General features: G+C 39.6%; 1 protein-coding gene across 14 annotated transcripts in view; it reads right to left on the bottom strand.

The window, feature by feature from the left end:
- The window catches only part of LOC131832697 (butyrophilin subfamily 1 member A1-like), a 114,589-nt gene that overhangs the window by 9,355 nt on the left and 84,504 nt on the right, over positions 1-20,730 (bottom strand). For 4 of the 14 annotated variants that reach the window (XM_059176044.1, XM_059176048.1, XM_059176046.1 and 1 more), the window contains 7 exons: positions 20,045-20,065; positions 16,174-16,194; positions 14,788-14,808; positions 5,658-5,678; positions 4,271-4,291; positions 1,751-1,771; positions 350-370 (listed from right to left, as the gene is read on the bottom strand). In XM_059176044.1, the coding sequence (XP_059032027.1) occupies positions 350-370; positions 1,751-1,771; positions 4,271-4,291; positions 5,658-5,678; positions 14,788-14,808; positions 16,174-16,194; positions 20,045-20,065 (147 nt within the window). Of the gene's footprint in view, positions 1-349; positions 371-1,750; positions 1,772-4,270; positions 4,292-5,657; positions 5,679-8,207; positions 8,589-14,787; positions 14,809-16,173; positions 16,195-20,044; positions 20,066-20,730 lie in introns of those variants that run through there. The other 10 variants (XM_059176047.1, XM_059176051.1, XM_059176050.1 and 7 more) reach the window with 7 other exon arrangements.

Genomic DNA, 20,730 nt, shown 5'->3' with positions numbered 1-20,730 from the left:
AACCAGCCTCTCTCTTTCTCTCTCTCTCTCTCTCTCTCTCTCTGTCTGTCTGTCTCAACTAAGAAAATGAAGTCTTTTAAAACATAAGAGCAGTTAATAATATGGAAAATAGTTAAGAAAGATGCAACAGTGTGACGATTTAAAAAAGAAACTTAGTTATACTCCTTGCAATTTACAATGCTTCAGAACGACAGCATTATTTCAACTGATATGCAAACACTTAATAGGAGACCGTTTTCAAAACTGATAGCTGATAATGTGGAACCCATTTGGTAATGTGATTGTCCTAGATCAAGTGCATATTTTTCAAATTAACATCCCCTCCAAAATATAAACCAAGACTACTCACATTCCACTGCAGTTAATTTTTCTGAAAAAGAAAAAAAAAAACATATGATACAATAAATGATTCAACAGTGTATGTGTGGAAAATGTGTAGAGATGTAGATTCTACAGAAATTTTTCAACCTGTGACTTTTTCATATGTTATCCAAGTTCATGAAAATACGTGATACATAAGAGAGATAAGGAGGCAGGTAATCGTCCATTTGGGAAATAGCTGTTGTCTAAGAGTTTCTAAAGTGTCATGAAAAACGGCTGTAATTCCATCATCCAAGGTCTCCTTTGATCATTAATTCAGTCAGTCCATGCAGATCCATCTGCTGACTGTACTGAGCTCTTCCAAGGGCATTACCCCAAATCCATGCAGAATACCCATAGGAGGGCCACCTGGGTGGCTCAGTCATTAAGCATCTGCCTTTGGCTCAGGTCAGGGTCCCAGGGTCCTGGGGTCAAGCCCCACATCGGGTTCCCTGCCCTGCAGGAAGCCTGTTTCTCCCTCTCCCATTCCCTCTGCTTCTTTTCCCTCCCTTACTGTGTCTCTCTCTGTCAAATAAATAAATAATATCTTAAAAAAAAAAAAAAAAGAATACCCATGGGATCTGAGCTGTAAGAGACTGGAAATGGATTATTGAATGTTTGGAAAAGTACAACCTTCAAATTCAGTAGTAGGGTGAAGCAGGCAGCAAGATCCTCTGCTGACCCAAGGAGAACATTGGGACATTCGAAGACAAATTGTTGCCTAGACGCTTGACAAAATTAATACATAATCTGCTGAGAGTACATACATCAACTGATATCGTGGACAAAGGGATGCAGCAGGTTATGAAAGATTTTTAAAGGGGAAGGGGCCAGAGTAGGTGCAAAAGATTCCTGGAGATGGCGTGTGTGTGGGTAGGGAGTTTGCAAAGTGGGGAAGACAGCAATATTCTCCAAAGACATCCTATCCAAGGTTCCTTTTCTCAATTTCCAAAGTAGTGCGTTAGCAAGGGATGTCTAACTGATGGCAAAAAGTGAAACAAGGTGACATTGGTAGAGAACTGGTTGTGGACCAGCCTGTGCTCCCCGTGGAAATGGAGCACCACGAGCTTTTTCAGATTATCAGGGGCATTTACTGAAGATCTTCATTTACTGCACTGCCCACGGTTTACAGGGCTCTCCGTTCCATAGAATTCAATTTATGAGTGAGAAATTTGAGGGATTACACAAGTAATATTCCAAATGAACTCAACAAACCTCGGACAACCTAATTCATAACACAGCAAAGTTAATGCACAATCCCCAAGCTCAAATTGCTATTTTCTTCCTTATATCTGGAGAGACTGTTTTGTCTTAAATCATTCCATCAAAAAAAGCCCGGAGCTTTAATTTGTGAAAAATCCTTTTAACACAGAAGTAATGGGTGACTTACCATTCTTTTCCTGAGGTTTGCCTTTAAAAAGAAAGACAGAAATAAGTTATAGAATGGAACTAAGACTTCTGACCATTCATTTCTCTGTGAAGGCCGTGTATCTCTTTATATATAGGACTAGAAACTATTAACTTTGTCTGAGAGAGCCAAGTGATTTGCAGCTATTAAAACATAGGCAAAATTTTCAATGACATAGAGATTTCGAGCTGACTTTTAGTAAACCGCACCTTGATTCACAGAGCTCTATATGTGACCTTCCAAAACTGCCCCGGGTGATATTCCGTATCTATATCTATTCGTTCATCTATGGCTAAAAGCATAACTATGTCTACATTATCTGTATATATCATACACCTATCTTACTTATCACGTGTGTGTGTGTGTCTGTGTCTATAGATATATACACAAGGGCATATACATTCATTCTTTACTTCTTGGCGATATATAATTTCTCTAATATACATAAGGTAGAGCAACTGCCTTTTTCAGTAGGAATTATGTTTTGTATAGATGAACACCTGTACTTCAATTACTGCATAATTTACTAATTACTTTTTTTTTCTCCTAGGAATGTGAGACATGTTACAATATTTGATGTGCTTTTGATATTCACACCAAGGAATTTGGTGTTCCCTTTTTAGAACTTGACCAAAATTTCCTCGCTTTATGATTAAAAATTTTAGGTCAGTTATTTTTCTTCTGTGTGCTCACATAACAGAATGCTCCCTCTTTCCTTTGGAGATAATTACAGTAGGTTCCTCGATAGTCTACGTTTATTCCAAAACCACTTATATCCTTTCATAAGATTGAATATATAGTAAGTCTCATAAGAACACATCCCTTTGCACTTTCCCTCTGGAATCTCATACAGCCTAGCCCATAGTCTCCTTCAAGTCTATTTCTCAGCAACTCCTGACCAAGTTTCTGTGAGGTGCTTTTGTTTTCCTGTGACGAGTACGTCCAAAGACATGAGGTTAAGACCTAAGCAGGATGGAATCCATCAGCGGGTTGACTTTGGACATGAGCGATTCTTTGAAAAGGCATTGTTGGGTGGCCATTAAAAGCTGGACCAGGGATGGAAATGGAGCTCACATTTTCTTTCCCTCTTAATCCAGAAAAGGAAGGATCCAAACAAAAAATGGAAAAAAAAAATACATCTCAAGAAGTTTCTCTTCGCCAAAAGTCCTGGTGACTGGCCAAAGTTAATCCTGCACTGATCACGCTCCTGGCTCTCAGTGAAGAAGGACACCTAGCCCTGTCCAGGCCCATATGCACAGCTCCATGCAAAACAATAAAGAGGGGGATGTGAGACTCTGGGGTCCCAAAGAGTACTCGGATCGCCCTCTGATCTAGTGAGGGTTCAGCAGGTTCACAGGGAAATTTTAGGAAATTGGGAATTGATCACAGCAATGAAATAGATTAGAAAATACGGACAAACAAGGCCAAATGCATAGCGATCAAAGATCTCTGACCGTATTCTCCAAAGGAACGAGGGCAAGTGAACAAATTAATGGAAAACAAATGATCCAAAAATATATGGAAAGGGAACATGAAACTTAGGCATCGGATATGTGAACACGGGAATTATAGTGAAACACCTAAAGCTTAATTTGGACAAATATCGGGACACATGGGTGGTACAGCCACATAAATGAGCGACTCTTGGTTTGGGCTCAGGTCATGATCTCAGGTTAAGGAGCTCAAGCCCCATGTTATGCTCTGTGGCCAGCACAGAGTCTTCTTGTGATTTCCTCTCAGTCCATCCAACCCCAACCTGTGTCTCACACTGATCCTGCAAAGTAAAGAAATCTCTTTGTAAATAAAGAGGCAAATGTGGATGTTGATGAATAGGCTTGGCCTCTTATCATATAAAACAGAAGTTAGACATAATCATCCTTATATAATAATGAATTGGGGAACTAGAAGGAAACTGAGGTTAAAGACAAAGTTCGGTTATGGAATTCTATTTTAGATATAACAGAAATGTTTCCTCAAGGGTTACCTGTATATTTGGGGGTATTAAAATAAAGTCACCTAGCAGTGTCTGGGTGGCTCTGTCAGTTAGTGTTGACCCTTCCTTTTTGCTCATTGGCTAATCTCAGATATTGGTGTCCCATCAACTCAAGGACCACCTTGCTCATTGGGGGGTCCACTTGTCATTTTCCCTGGGCTTCTAAAACCAGCCTCTCCCTCTCTCTCTCTCTCTCTCTCTCTCTCTGTCTGTCTCAACTAAGAAAAGGAAGTCTTTTAAAACATAAGAGCAGTTAATAATATGGAAAATAATTAAGAAAGATGCAACAGTGTGACGATTTAAAAAAGAAACTTAGTTATACTCCTTGCAATTTACAATGCTTCAGAAGGACAGCATTATTTCAACTGATATGCAAACACTTAATAGGAGACCGTTTTCAAAACTGATAACTGATAATGTGGAACCCATTTGGTAATGTGATTGTCCTAGATCAAGTGCATATTTTTCAAATTAACATCCCCTCCAAAATATAAACCAAGACTACTCACATTCCACTGCAGTTAATTTTTCTGTAAAAAAACATATGATACAATAAATGATTCAACAGTGTATGTGTGGAAAAATGTCTAGAGAAGTAGACTCTACAGAATTTTTTCAACCTGTGACCTTTTTATATGTTAGCCAAGTTCATGAAAATACGTGATACATAAGAGGGATAAGGAGGCAGGCAATCTGTCCATGTGGGAAATTGTTGTTGTCTAAGAGTTTCTAAAGTGTCATGAAAAATGGCTGTAATTCCATCATCCAAGGTCTCCTTTGATCACTAATTCAGTCAGTCCATGCGGATCCATCTGCTGACTGTACTGAGCTCTTCCAAGGGCATTCCCCCAAATCCATCCAGAATACCCATGGGAGGGGCACCTGGATGGCTCAGTCATTAAACTTCTACCTTCGGCTAAGGTCATGGTCCCCGTGTCCTGGGATCAAGCCCCGAATCGTGCTCCCTGCCCCACAGGAAGCCTGTTTCTTATTCTCCTATTCCTCCTGCTTCTTTTCCCTCCATTACTGTGTCTACCTCTGTCAAATAAATAAATAATATCATAAAAAAAAAAGAATACCCATGATATCTGAGCTGCAAAAGACTGGAAATGGATTATTGAATGTTTGGAAAAGTGCAACCTTCAAATTCAGTAGTAGGCTGAAGCAAGCAGCAAGATCCACTGCTGACCCAAGGAGAACATTGGGGCATTCGAAGACAAATTGTTGCCTAGACGCTTGACAAAATTAATACATAATCTGCTGAGAGTACATACATCAACTGATATCGTGGACAAAGGGATGCAGCAGGTTATGAAAGATTTTTAAAGGGGAAGGGGCCAGAGTAGGTGCAAAAGATTCCTGGAGATGGCGTGTGTGTGGGTAGGGAGTTTGCAAAGTGGGGAAGACAGCAATATTCTCCAAAGACATCCTATCCAAGGTTCCATTTCTCAATTTCCAAAGTAGTGCATTAGCAAGGGATGTCTAACTGATGGTAGAAAGTGAAACAAGGTGACATTGGTAGAGAACTGGTGGTGGACCAGCCTGTGCTCCCCGTGGAAATGGAGCACCACGAGCCATTTCAGATTTTCGGGGGCATTTACTGAAGATATTCATTTACTGCACTGCCCATGGTTTACAGGGCTCTCCTCTCCATAGAATTCAAGTTATGAGTGAGACATTTGAGGGATTATACAAGTAATGATTCAACTGAACTCAGCAAACCTTGGACAACCTAATTTATAACACAGCAAAGTTAACGCACAATTCCCAAGCCCAAATTGCTATTTTCTTCCTTATATCTGGAGAGACTGTTTTGTCTTAAATCATTCCATCAAAAAAAGCCCGAGCTTTAATTTGTGAAAAATCCTTTTAACACAGAAGTAATGGGTGACTTACCATTTTCTTCCTGAGGTTTGCCTTTAAAAAAAAAAAGACAGAAATAAGTTATAGAATGGAACTAAGACTTCTGACCATTCATTTCTCTGTGAAGGCCGTGTATCTCTTTATATATAGGACTAGAAACTATTAACTTTGTCTGAGAGAGCCAAGTGATTTGCAGCTATTAAAACATAGGCAGAATTTTCAATGACATAGAGATTTCGACCTAACTTTTAGTAAACCGCACCTTGATTCACAGAGCTCTATATGTGACCTTCCAAATTGCCCTGGGTGATATTCCGTAACAATATCTATTCGTTCATCTATGGCTAAAAGCAAACCTATGTCTACATTATCTGTATTTCCTGCTTATATATCATACACCTATCTTACTTATCACGTGTGTGTGTGTGTGTGTGTGTGTGTGTGTGTCTATAGATATATACACAAGGGCATATACATTCATTCCTTACTTCTTGGCGATATATAATTTCTCTAATATACATAAGGTAGAGCAACTGCCTTTTTGCAGTAGGAATTATGTTTTGTATAGATGAACACCTGTACTTCAATTACTGTAATTTCCTAATTAATTTTTTTTTCTCCTAGGAATGTGAGACATGTAACAATATTTGATGTGCTTCTGATATTCACACCAAGGATTTTGGTGTTCCCTTTTTAGAACTTGACCAAAATTTCCTCGTTTTATGATAAAAATTTAGGTCAGTTATTTTTCTTCTGTGTGCTCACATAACAGAATGCTCCCTCTTCCTTTGGAGATAATTATGGTAGGTTCCTCAATAGTCTACATTTATTTCAAACCCACTTATATCCTTTCATAAGGTTGAATATATAGTAAGTCTCATAAGAACACATCCCTTTGCACTTTCCCTCTGGAATCCCAAACAGCCTAGCACATAGTCTCCTTCAAGTCTATTTCTCAGCAACTCCTGAACAAGTTTCTGCGAGGTGCTTTTGTTTTCCTGTGATGAGTACGTCCAAAGACATGAGGTTAAGACCTAAGCAGGATGGAATCCATCAGCAGGTTGACTTTGGACATGAGCGATTCTGTGAAAAGGCATTGTTGTGTGGCCATTAAAAGCTGGACCAGGGATGGAAATGGAGCTCACATTGTCTTTCCCTCTTAATCCAGAAAAGGAAGGATCCAAACAAAAAATGGAAAAAAAAATACATCTCAAGAAGTTTCTCTTCGCCAAAAGTCCTGGTGACTGGCCAAAGTTAATCCTGCACTGATCACACTCCTGGCTTTCAGTGAAGAAGGACACCTAGCCCTGTCCAGGCCCATATGCACAGCTCCATGCAAAACAATAAAGAGGTGGATGTGAGACTCTGGGATCCCAAAGAATACTCGGATCACCCTCTGATCTAGTGAGGGTTCAGCAGGTTCCCAGAGAAATTTTAGAAAATTGGGAATTGATCACAGCAATGAAATAGTTCAGAAAATACGGACAAACAAGGCCAAATGCATAGCGATCAAAGTACTCTGATCATATTCTCCAAAGGAACGAGTGCAAGTGAACAAATCAATGGAAAACAAATGATCCAAAAATATATGGAAAGGAAACATGAAACTTAGGCATGGGATATGTGAACACGGGAATTATAGTGAAACACCTAAAGCTTAATTTGGCCATATATCGGGACACATGGGTGGTACAGCCACATAAATGAGCGACTCTTGCTTTTTGCTCAGGTCATGATCTCAAGATAAGGAGTTCAAGCCCCATGTTATGCTCTGTGGCTAGCACAGTGTCTTCTTGTGATTTCCTCTCAGTCCATCCACCCCCCACCCTGTGTCTCACACTGATCCTGCAAAGTAAAGAAATCTCTCTGTCAATAAAGTGGCAAATGTGGATGTTGATGAATCGGCTTGGCCTCTTATCATATAAAACAGAAGTTAGACATAATCATCCTTACATAATAAAGAATTGGGGAACTAGAAGGAAACCGAGGTTAAAGACAAAGTTCGGTTATGGAATTCTATTTTAGAAGTAACAGAAAAATTTACTCAAGGGTTACCTTTATATTTGGGGGTATTAAAATAAAGTCACCTGGCAGTGTCTGGGTGGCTTTGTCAGTTAGTGTTGACCCTTCCTTTTTGCTCATTGGCTGATCTCAGATATTGGTGTCCCATCAACTCATGGACCGCCTTGCTCAGTGGGGGGTCTACTTGTCATTTTCCCTGGGCTTCTACAACCAGCCTCTCTCTCTCTCTCTGTCTGTCTCAACTAAGAAAATGAAGTCTTTTAAATCATAAGAGCAGTTAGAGGGGAGGAGTCAAGATGGCGGAGAAGTAGCAAGCTGAGACTGCTTCAGCTAGACGGAGATCAGCTAGATAGCTTATCTAAAGATTGCAAACACCTGAAAATCCATCGGCAAGAACAGCAATTCTGGAAACAGAAAAACAACCACTTTCTTAAAGGTAGGACCGGCGGAGAAGTGAATCCAAAGCGACGGGAAGATATACACCGGGGGGCGGGGGGCGGCTCCCCGCAAGCGGCGGAGCAACAGCACACAAAATCAGGACTTTTAAAAGTCTGTTCTGCTGAGGGACATCACTCCAGATGCTAAACCGGGGCAAAGCCCACGTGGGGTCAGCATGGCCTCAGGTCCCTGCAGGGTCACAGAAGGATCGGGGGTGTCTGAGTGTCGCAGAGCTTGCGGCTATTGGAACGGGAAAGCCGGCTACAGAGACAGAGCCGACAGTAAGCTCACAGCTCGGTGTTACCTTGAACCGGTCGCAGGTTCGGTGAGCTCGGAGCGCGGCAGGAGGTCAGGCAGACGGGAGTAACTGGGCGCTGTTCTCTGAGGGCGCACTGAGGAGTGGGGCCCTGGGCTCTCGGCTCCTCCGGGCTGGAGACCAGGAGGCCGCCATTTGTATTCCCGTCCTCCGGAAGTCTACGGAAAGCGCTCAGGGAACAAAAGCTCCTGAAAGCAAACCCGAGCAGATTACTCACCCCAGCCCCGGGTAAGGGCGGTGTAATTCCGCCTGGGGCAAAGACACTTGAGAATCACTACAACAGGCCCCTCCCCAAGAAGATCAACAAGAAATTTAGCCGAGACCAAGTTCACCTACCAAGGATTGCGGTTTCAATACCAAGGAGAGCAGCAGAATTCCAGAGGAGGAGAAAGCGAAGCACGGAACTCATGGCTTTTTTCCTGTGATTTTCTTTTAGTCTTGCAGTTAACTTAATTTTTTCTTTTTCATTTTTTTTTTTTTTTATTCTCGCCTTCGGGTAAATTTTTTTTTTTTTTTTTAACGGTTACCTTTTTCTTTTTTAACGATTTTTTACTAGTTTATCGAATATATATATTTTTTCTTTTTTACATTTTTCTTAGGTGTTTTCTTTTTTAAAATATTCTTTTCTTTTCTTTTTTTTTTCCTTTTTCTTTTTTTTTTTCTTTCTTCCTTTTTGAACCTCTTTTTATCCCCTTTCTCCCCACTCACGATTTTGGATCTCTTATAATTTGGTTAAAGCATATTTTCCTGGGGTTGTTGCCACCCTTTTAGTATTTTACTTGCCCCTCATATACTCTTCTCTGGACAAAATGACAAGACGTAAAAATTCAACACAAAAAAAACGAACAAGAGGCAGTACCGAAGGCTAGGGACCTAATCAATACAGACATTGGTAATATGTCAGATCTAGAGTTCAGAATGACAATTCTCAAGGTTCTAGCCGGGCTCGAAAAAGGCATGGAAGATATTAGAGAAACCCTCTCGAGAGATATAAAAGCCCTTTCTGGAGAAATAAAAGAACTAAAATCTAACCAAGTTGAAATCAAAAAAGGTATTAATGAGGTGCAATAAAAAATGGAGGCTCTAACTGCTAGGATAAATGAGGCAGAAGAAAGAATTAGTGATATAGAAGACCAAATGACCGAAAATAAAGAAGCTGAGCAAAAGAGGGACAAACAGCTACTGGACCACGAGGGGAGAATTCGAGAGATAAGTGACACCATAAGACAAAACAACATTAGAATAATTGGGATTCCAGAAGAAGAAGAAAGAGAGAGGGGAGCAGAAGGTATACTGGAGAGAATTATTGGGGAGAATTTCCCCAATATGGCAAAGGGAAGGAGCATCAAAATTCAGGAGGTTCAGAGAACGCTCCTCAAAATCAATAAGAATAGGCCCACACCCTGTCACCTAATAGTAAAATTTACAGGTCTCATTGACAAAGAGAAAATCCTGAAAGCAGCCCGGGAAAAGAAGTCTGTAACATACAATGGTAAAAATATTAGATTGGCCGCTGACTTATCCACAGAGACCTGGCAGGCCAGAAAGAGCTGGCATGATATTTTCAGAGCACTAAACGAGAAAAACATGCAGCCAAGAATACTATATCCAGCTAGGCTATCATTGAAAATAGAAGGAGAGATTAAAAGCTTCCAGGACAAACAAAAACTGAAAGAATTTGCAAATACAAAACCAGCTCTACAGGAAATCTTGAAAGGGGTCCTATAAGCAAAGAGGGAGCCTACAAGTGGTAGATCAGAAAGGAACAGAGACCATATACAGTAACAGTCACCTTACAGGCAATACAATGGCACTAAATTCATATCTCTCAATAGTTACCCTGAATGTGAATGGGCTAAATGCCCCTGTCAAAAGACACAGGGTATCAGAATGGATAAAAAAACAAAACCCATCTATATGTTGCCTCCAAGAAACTCATTTTAAGCCCGAAGACACCTCCAGATTTAAAGTGAGGGGGTGGAAAAGAATTTACCATGCTAATGGACATCAGAAGAAAGCAGGAGTGGCAATCCTTATATCAGATCAATTATATTTTAAGCCAAAGAGTATAATAAGAGATGAGAAAGGACACTATATCATACTCAAAGGGTCTGTCCAACAAGAAGATTTAACAATTTTAAATATCTATGCCCCCAACGTGGGAGCAGCCAACAATATAAACCAATTAATAACAAAATCAAAGAAACACATCAACAATAATACAATAATAGTAGGGGACTTTAACACTCCCCTCACTGAAATGGACAGGTCATCCAAGCAAAAGATCAGCAAGGAAATAAAGGCCTTAAACGACACACTGGACCAGATGGACATCCCAGATATATTCAGAATATTTCATCCCAAAGCAACAGAATACACATTCTTCTCTAGTGCACATAGAACATTCTCCAGAATAGATCACATCCTCGGTCCTAAATCAGGACTCAAGAGGTATCAAAAGATTGGCATCATTCCCTGCATATTTTCAGACCACAATGCTGTAAAGCTAGAACTCAACCACAAAAGGAAGTTTGGAAAGAACCCAAATACATGGAGACTAAACAACATCCTTCTAAAGAATGAATGGGTCAACCGGGAAATTAAAGTAGAATTGAAAAAAATCATGGAAACAAATGATAATGAAAATACAACGGTTCAAAATCTGTGGGACACAACAAAGGCAGTGCTGAGAGGAAAATATATAGTGGTACAATCCTTTCTCAAGAAACAAGAAAGGTCTCAGGTACACAACCTAACCTACACCTAAAGGAGCTGGAGAAAGAACAAGAAAGAAACCCTAAGCCCAGCAGGAGAAGAGAAATCATAAAGATCAGAGCAGAAATCAATGAAATAGAAACCAAAAAAACAATAGAATAAATCAACGAAACTAGGAGCTGGTTCTTTGAAAGAATTAATAAAATTGATAAACCCCTGGCCCGACTTATCAAAAAGAAAAAAGAAAGGACCCAAATAAATAAAATCATGGATGAAAGAGGAGAGATCACAACTAATACCAAAGAAATACAAACTATTATAAGAACATACTATGAGCAACTCTATGGCAATAAATTTGACAATCTGGAAAAAATGGATGCATTCCTAGAAACATATAAACTACCACAACTGAACCAGGAAGAAATAGAAAGCCTGAACAGACCCATAACCAGTAAGGAGATTGAAACAGTCATTAAAAATCTCCAAAGAAACAAGAGCCCAGGGCCAGACAGCTTCCCAGGGGAATTCTACCAAACATTTAAAGAAGAACTAATCCCTATTCTCCTGAAACTGTTCCATAAAATAGAAATGGAAGGAAAACTTCCAAACTCATTTTATGAGGCCAGCATCACCTTGATCCCAAAACCAGACAAGGATCCCACCAAAAAAGAGAGCTATAGACCGATATCCTTGATGAACACAGATGCGAAAATACTCAACAAAACACTAGCCAATAGGATTCAACAGTACATTAAAAAGATTATTCACCACGACCAAGTGGGATTTATTCCAGGGCTGCAAGTTTGGTTCAACATCCGCAAATCAGTCAATGGGATACAACACATCAATAAAAGAAAGAACAAGAACCATATGATACTCTCCATAGATGCAGAAAATGCATTTGACAAAGTACAGCATCCCTTCCTGATCAAAACTCTTCAAAGTGTAGGGATAGAGGGCACATACCTCAATATCATCAAAGTCATCTATGAAAAACCCACCGCAAATATCATTCTCAATGGAGAAAAACTGAAAGCTTTTCCGCTAAGGTCAGGAACACGGCAGGGATGTCCATTATCACCACTGCTATTCAACATAGTACTAGAGGTCCTAGCCTCAGCAATCAGACAACAAAAGGAAATTAAAGGCATCCAAATCGGCAAAGAAGAAGTCAAATTATCACTCTTCGCAGATGATATGATACTATATGTGGAAAACCCAAAAGACTCCACTCCAAAACTGCTAGAACTTATACAGGAATTCAGTAAAGTGTCAGGATATAAAATCAATGCGCAGAAATCAGTTGCATTTCTCTACACCAACAGCAAGACAGAAGAAAGAGAAATTAAGGAGTCAATCCCATTTACAATTGCACCCAAAACCATAAGATACCTAGGAATAAACATAACCAAAGAGACACAGAATCTATACTCAGAAAACTATAAAGTACTCATGAAAGAAATTGAGGAAGACACAAAAAAATGGAAAAATGTTCCATGCTACTGGATTGGAAGAATAAATATTGTGAAAATGTCTATGCTACCTAAGGCAATCTACACATTTAATGCAATTCCTATCAAAGTACCATCCATCTTTTTCAAAGAAATGGAACAAATAATGCTAAAATTTATATGGAACCAGAAAAGACCTCGAATAGCCAAAGGGATATTGAAAAAGAAGGCCAACGTTGGTGGCATCACAATTCCGGACTTCAAGCTCTATTACAAAGCTGTCATCATCAAGACAGCATGGTACTGGCACAAAAACAGACACATAGATCAATGGAACAGAATAGAGAGCCCAGAAATAGACCCTCAACTCTATGGTCAACTAATCTTCGACAAAGCAGGAAAGAATGTCCAATGGAAAAAAGACAGCCTCTTCAATAAATGGTACTGGGAAAATTGGACAGCCACATGCAGAAAAATGAAATTGGACCATTTCCTTACACCACACACAAAAATAGACTCAAAATGGATGAAGGACCTCAATGTGCGAAAGGAATCCATCAAAATCCTTGAGGAGAACACGGGCAGCAACCTCTTCGACCTCTGCCGCAGCAACATCTTCCTAGGAACAATGCAAAAGGCAAGGGAAGCAAGGGAAAAATGAACTATTGGGATTTCATCAAGATCAAAAGCTTTTGAATAGCAAAGGAAACAGTTAACAAAATCAAAAGACAACTGACAGAATGGGAGAAGATATTTGCAAATGACATATAGGATAAAGGACTAGTGTCCAGAATCTATAAAGAACTTAGCAAAATCAACACCCAAAGAACAAATAATCCAATCAAGAAATGGGCAGAGGACATGAACAGACATTTCTGCAAAGAAGACATCCAGATGGCCAACAGACACATGAAAAAGTGCTCCATATCACTCGGCATCAGGGAAATACAAATCAAAACCACAATGAGATATCACCTCACACCAATCAGAATGGCTAAAATCAACAAGTCAGGAAATGACAGATGCTGGCGAGGATGCGGAGAAAGGGGAACCCTCCTACACTGTTGGTGGGAATGCAAGCTGGTGCAGCCACTCTGGAAAACAGCATGGAGGTTCCTCAAAATGTTGAAAATAGAACTGCCTATGACCCAGCAATTGCACTATTGGGTATTTACCCTAAAGATACAAACGGAGTGATCCAAAGGGGCACATGCACCCGAATGTTTATAGCAGCAATGTCCACAAGAGCCAAACTATGGAAAAAACCTAGATGCCCATCAACAGATGAATGGATAGAGAAGAGTTAGTATATATACACACAATGGAATACTATGCAGCCATCAAAAGAAATGAAATCTTGCCATTTGCGACAACATGGATGGAACTAGAGCGTATCATGCTTAGCGAAATAAGTCAAGCAGAGAAAGACAACTATCATATGATCTCCCTGATATGAGGAAGTGGTGATGCAACATGGGGGCTTAAGTGGGTAGGAGAAGAATAAATGAAAGAAGATGGGATTGGGAGGTAGACAAACCATAAGTGACTCTTAATCTCACAAAACAAACTGAGGGTTGCTGGGGGGAGGGGGTTTGGGAGAACGGGGTGGGATTATGGACATTGGGGAGGGTATGTGCTTTGGTGAGTGCTGTGAAGTGTGTAAACCTTGTAATTCACAGACCTGTACCCCTGGGGATAAAAATATATGTTTATAAAAAATAAAAAATTAAAAAAAAAAGATTTGCATAGGCTTCTGTCTCCATATCTCTTTATTGAACAAATATTCATGGAGCAGCTAATATACATCAGAAATATTTTCAGGTGCTATGATAACCTGTAAAAAACAAAACAAAGTAAAAGAAAACAAAAAAGAACAGACTAAAATCTTTGCCCTTCAAAGTTTGTCATATAATGAGGAGGAAATAAAAAAAAAAATAAGTTATTAAAAAAAAACCATAAGAGCAGTTAATAATATGGAAAATAACTAAGAAAAATGCAACAGTGTGACGATTTAAAAAAGAAACTTAGTTATACTCCTTGCAATTTACAATGCTTCAGAAGGACAGCATTATTTCAACTGATATGCAAACACTTAATAAGAGACCGTTTTCAAAACTGATAACTGATAATGTGGAACCCATTTGGTAATGTGATTGTCCTAGATCAAGTGCATATTTTTCAAATTAACATCCCTTCCAAAATATAAACCAAGACTACTCACATTCCACTGCAGTTAATTTTTCTGTAAAAAAAACATATGATACAATAAATGATTCAACAGTGTATGTGTGGAAAAATGTCTAGAGAAGTAGACTCTACAGAAATTTTTCAACCTGTGACTTTTTCATATGTTAGCAAGTTCATGAATACGTGATTCATAAGGGAGATAAGGAGGCAGGCAATCTGTCCTTTTGGAAAATTGTTGTTGTCTAAGAGTTTCTATAGTGTCGGGAAAAACGGCTGTAATTCCATCATCCACGGTCTCCTTTGATCACTAATTCAGTGAGTCCATGCAGATCCATTGCTGACTGTACTGAGCTCTTCCAAGAGTATTCCCCAAAATCCATGCAGAATACCCATAGGAGGGCCACCTAGGTGGCTCAGTCATTAAGCATCTGCCTTCGGCTCAGGTCAGGGTCCCAGAGTCCTGGGATCATGCCCCACATCGGGCTCCCTGCCCTGCAGGAAGCCTGTTTCTCCCTCTCCCATTCCCCCTGCTTCTGTTCCCTTCCTTACTGTGTCTATCTCTGTCAAATAAATAAATAATATCTTAAAAAAATAAAAGAATACCCATGGGATCTGAGCTGCAAGAGACTGGAAATGGATTATTGAATGTTTGGAAAAGTGCAACCTTCAAATTCAGTAGTAGGCTGAAGCAGGCAGCAAGATCCTCTGCTGACCCAAGGAGAACATTGGGACATTCGAAGACAAATTGTTGCCTAGTCGCTTGACAAAAGTAATACATAATCTGCTGAGAGTACATACATCAACTGATATCGTGGACAAAGGGATGCAGCAGGTTATGAGAGATTTTTAAAGGGGAAGGGGCCAGAGTAGGTGCAAAAGTTTCCTGGAGATGGCGTGTGTGTGGGTAGGGAGTTTGCAAAGTGTGGAACACAGCAATATTCTCCAAAGACATCCTACCCAAGGTTCCTTTTCTCAATTTCCAAAGAAGTACGTTAGCAAGGGATGTCTAACTGATGGCAAAACGTGAAACAAGGTGACATTGGTAGAAAACTGGTGGGGACCAGCGTGTGCTCCCCTTGGAATTGGAGCACCACAAGCCTTCTCAGATTCCTGGGGCATTTACTGCAGATCTTCATTTACTGCACTACCCACGGTTTACAGGGCTCTCTTCTCCATAGAATTCAAGTTTTGAGTGAGAAATTTGAGGGAATATACAAGTAATGATCCAACTGAACTCAGCAAACCGTGGACAATCTAATTCATAACACAGAAAAGTTAATGCACAATTCCCAAGCCCAAATTGCTATTTTCTTCCTTATATCTGGAGAGACTGTTTTGTCTTAAATCATTCCTTCAAAAAAAAAGCCGGCGCTTTAATTTGTGAAAAATCCTTTTAACACAGAAGTAATGGGTGACTTACCATTTTCTTCCTGAGGTTTGCCTTTAAAAAGAAAGACAGAAATAAGTTATAGAATGGAACTAAGACTTCTGACCATTCATTTCTCTGTGAAGGCCGTGTATCTCTTTATATATAGGACTAGAAACTATTAACTTTGTCAGAGAGAGCCAAGTGATTTGCAGCTATTAAAACATAGGCAAAATTTTCAATTATGTAGATATTTCGACCTGACTTTTAGTAAACCACACCTTGATTCACAGAGCTCTTTATGTGACCTTCCAAAACTGCCCCGTGTGATATTCCGTATCTATATCTATTCGTTCATCTATGGCTAAAAGCATACCTATGACTACATTATCTGTATTTCCTGCTTTTATATCATACACCTATCTTACTTATCACGTGTGTGTGTGTGTGTGTGTGTGTGTGTGTGTGTGTGTGTGTCTATAGATATATACACAAGGGGATATACATTCATTCTTTACTTCTTGGCGATATATAATTTCTCTAATATACATAAGGTAGAGCAACTGCCTTTTTCAGTAGGAATCATGTTTTGTATAGTTGAACACCTGTACTTCAATTACTGCATAATTTACTAATTACTTTTTTTTTCTCCTAGGAATGTGAGACATGTTACAATATTTGATGTGCTTTTGATATTCACACCAAGGATTTTGGTGTTCCCTTTTTAGAACTTGACCAAAATTTCCTCGCTTTATGATAAAAAATTTTAGGTCAGTTATTTTTCTTCTGTGTGCTCACATAACAGAATGCTCCCTCTTTCCTTTGGAGATAAGTACGGTAGGTTCCTTGATAGTCTACATTTATTCCAAAACCACTTATATCCTTTCATAAGGTTGAATATATAGTAAGTCTCATAAGAACACATCCCTTTGCACTTTCCCTCTGGAATCTCATACAGCCTAGCCCATAGTCTCCTTCAAGTCTATTTCTCAGCAACTCCTGACCAAGTTACTGCGAGGTGCTTTTGTTTTCCTGTGACGAGTTCGTCCAAAGACATGAGGTTAAGACCTAAGCAGGATGGAATCCATCAGCAGGTTGACTTTGGACATGAGCGATTTTGTGAAAAGGCATTGTTGGGTGGCCATTAAAAGCTGGACCAGGGATGGAAATGGAGCTCACATTGTCTTTCCCTCTTAATCCAGAAAAGGAAGGATCCAAACAAAAAATGGAAAAAAAAATACATCTCAAGAAGTTTCTCTTCGCCAAAAGTCCTGGTGACTGGCCAAAGTTAATCCTGCACTGATCACGCTCCTGGCTCTCAGTGAAGAAGGACTCCTAGCCCTGTCCAGGCCCGTAGGCACAGCTCCATGCAAAACAATAAAGAGGGGGATGTGAGACTCTCGGGTCCCAAAGAGTACTAGGATCGCCCTCTGATCTAGTGAGGGTTCAGCAGGTTCCCAGGGAAATTTTAGAAAATTGGGAATTGATCACAGCAATGAAATAGTTTAGAAAATACGGACAAACAAGGCCAAATGCATAGCGATCAAAGTACTCTGACCGTATTCTCCAAAGGAACGAGGGCAAGTGAACAAATCAATAGAAAACAAATGATCCAAAAATATATGGAAAGGGGACATGAAACTTAGGCATCAGATATGTGAACACGGGAATTATAATGAAACACCTAAAGCTTAATTTGGCCAAATATCGGGACACATGGGTGGTACAGCCACATAAATGAGCGACTCTTGCTTTTGGCTCAGGTCATGATCTCAAGATAAGGAGCTCAAGCCCCATGTTATGCTCTGTGGCCAGCACAGAGTCTTCTTGTGATTTCCTCTCAGTCCATCAACGCCCCACCATGTGTCTCACACTGATCCTGCAAAGTAAAGAAATCTCTCTTTAAATAAGAGGCAAATGTGGATGTTGATGAATTGGCTTGGCATCTTATCATATAAAACTGATGTTAGACATAATTTTCCATACCAAGTTTAAAGACAAAGTTCGGTTATGGGATTCTATTTTAGAAGTAACAGGAACATTCCTCAAGGGTATCTGTACATTTTGGGGGTATTAAAATGAAGTCACCTAGCAGTGTCTGGGTGGCTTTGTCAGTTAGCATTGACTTTTGCTATTGTCTCTTTGGCTGATCTCAGACATTGGTGTCGCATCAACTCATTGACCTCCTCGCTCAGTGTTGAGTCCACTTGTCATTTTCCCTGTGCTACTACAACCTTTCTCTCTCTCTCTCAACAAGAAAATGAAATCTTTTAAAACATGAGGGCAGGGGCACCTGGTTGGCTCAGTAGGTTAAAGCCTCTGCCTTCGGCTCAGTTCATGATCCCAGGGTCCTGGGATCGAGCCCCACATTAGGCTCTCAGCTCAGCGGGAAGCCTGCTTCCTCCTCTCTCTCTGCCTGATTCTCTGCCTACTTGTGATGTCTATCTGTCAAATAAATATATAAAATCTTTAAAAAAAATGAGGGCATTTAACAATATGGAAAATAATTAAGAGAGATTCAACAGTGTCACCATTTTAAAAAGAAATTTAGTTATACCACTTGCAATTTCAATGCTTCAGAAGGACAGCATTGTTTCAACTGATATATGAACACTGAATGGGAGACAATTTTAAAATCTGATAACTAATGATGTGGAATCCATTTGCTAATGTGATTGTCCTAGATCAAATGCATTTTTTTAAATTAACTTCCCCTCCAATATATAAACCATGACTACTCACAGTTCTCTGCGGTTAATTTTTCTGTAAAAAAAACCCCAAAATATATAATAACTAATTCAACTATGTATGTGTAGAAAAATTTCTAGAGAAGTATTCTCAACTCAAAATTTTCAAGCTGTGACTTGGTCATATGTTAGGCAAGTTCATGAAAATAAGAGACATATAAGATAGATAAGGAGGCAGGCAATATGTGCATTTGTGAAATAGTTGGTGTCGAAGCATTTCTAAGTGTCATGAAAGATGGCTGTAATTCTATCATCCACTGTCTCCTTTGATCATTAATTCAGTCAGTCCATTCAGATCCATCTGCTGACTGTGTTGAGCTCTTTCAACAGCATTCCCAAATTCTGTGCAGAATACCCATGGGGTCTGAGCTGCAGGAAACTGGGAATGGATCATTGAACCTTTGAAAAAGTACAACATTCAGAATCAGTAGTACGCTGAAACAGCCGGCAAGTTTCACTGCTCATCCTAAGGAGAACATGGGGCATTTGAAGACAAAATGATGCCTAGATGCTTGAAAAAGATCTTACATAATCTGCTGAGAATATGTATATCACCTGATACCGTGGGAAAAGGGATGCAGCAGGTTATGAAGTATTTCTAAATTGGAAGTGGTCAGAGTAGGTGCAGAAGATTCCTCAAGACAGTGTGTATGGGGGGGGGGGGGTAGTCAGAAGTGCAAAAGAAGAAAAGGTTCTCCAAGGACATTGTATCCAAGGTTCCTTTTCTCAATTTCCAAAGAAGTGGATTAACAAAGAATATCTACCTGCCAACTAACAGCAAAATGTGAAACTAGGTGGCATAGGTAGAGAACTGTTGGTGGACCAGGCTGTGATCCCCATAGAAATGGAACACGATTAGCCTTCTCAGTTTTTCTTGGGCATTTACTACAGACCTTCATTTACTGCACTTCCCAAGGTTGATGGGCCTCTCCTCTCCACAGAATCCAAGTTATGAATGAGAAATTTGAGGAATTATACATGTAACAATCCAGCAGAACTCTGGGAACCTTGGACAGCCTAATTCATAAAATGGGGAAGGAAATGCACAATTCCAAAGCCCAAATTGCTATTTACTTCCTTATGTCTGGAGAGACTGTTTTGTCTTAAATCTTTCCTTTTATAATGCCCAACCTTTAATTTCTGAACAATCCATTCAACACAGAGAATGAATGACTTACCATATTCTTCCTGAAGTTTGCCTTTAAAAAGAAATACAGAAATAAGTTATTGAATGGAACTAAGACTTCTGACCTTTCATGGCTCTATGAAGGCCATGAAATTCTTTATATAGGTCTAGAAACTATAAAGTTTGACTGAGAGAGCCAAGTGTTTTGCAGCTACTTAAAAGAAATGCAGATGTTTCAACCACATAGAGATTTCTACCTGACTTTTGATGTACCACACCAGGATTCACAGAGTTCTATACGTGACCTTCCAAAACTGCCCAGAGAGATATTCAGTATCTATAAGTTTATCTATGTCCAAAAACATACCTATGTCTACATTATCTGTAGTTCTTGCTCTATATATCATATACCTATCTTCCTTATTACATATGTACATGAGGTTATATACATTAGTTCCATTTCTTGCTTGGCTATATATAATTTCTCTAATATACATAGGGTAGAGCAACCGCCTTTTTGCAGTAGGGTTTATGTTTTATACAGATGAACACCTGTACTTCAATTACTGCATAATATGCTAATTCCTTTTTTTTTCTTCTGAGAAATGTGAGGCATGTTTCGATATTTGCTGTACTGTCTGATATCCACACCAGGGCTTTCCAGTGTTCCCTTTCTACAACTTTGTACCAAAGTTCCTTCTCTTTCTGATTAAAACATTATGTTCGATGTTTACGTCT

This window comes from Mustela lutreola, chromosome 5 (assembly GCF_030435805.1).
Source record: "Mustela lutreola isolate mMusLut2 chromosome 5, mMusLut2.pri, whole genome shotgun sequence".
Taxonomy (NCBI): domain Eukaryota; kingdom Metazoa; phylum Chordata; class Mammalia; order Carnivora; family Mustelidae; genus Mustela; species Mustela lutreola.
Note: the sequence above shows the minus strand (reverse complement) of the source record. Positions and strands in the feature narration are given on the sequence as shown.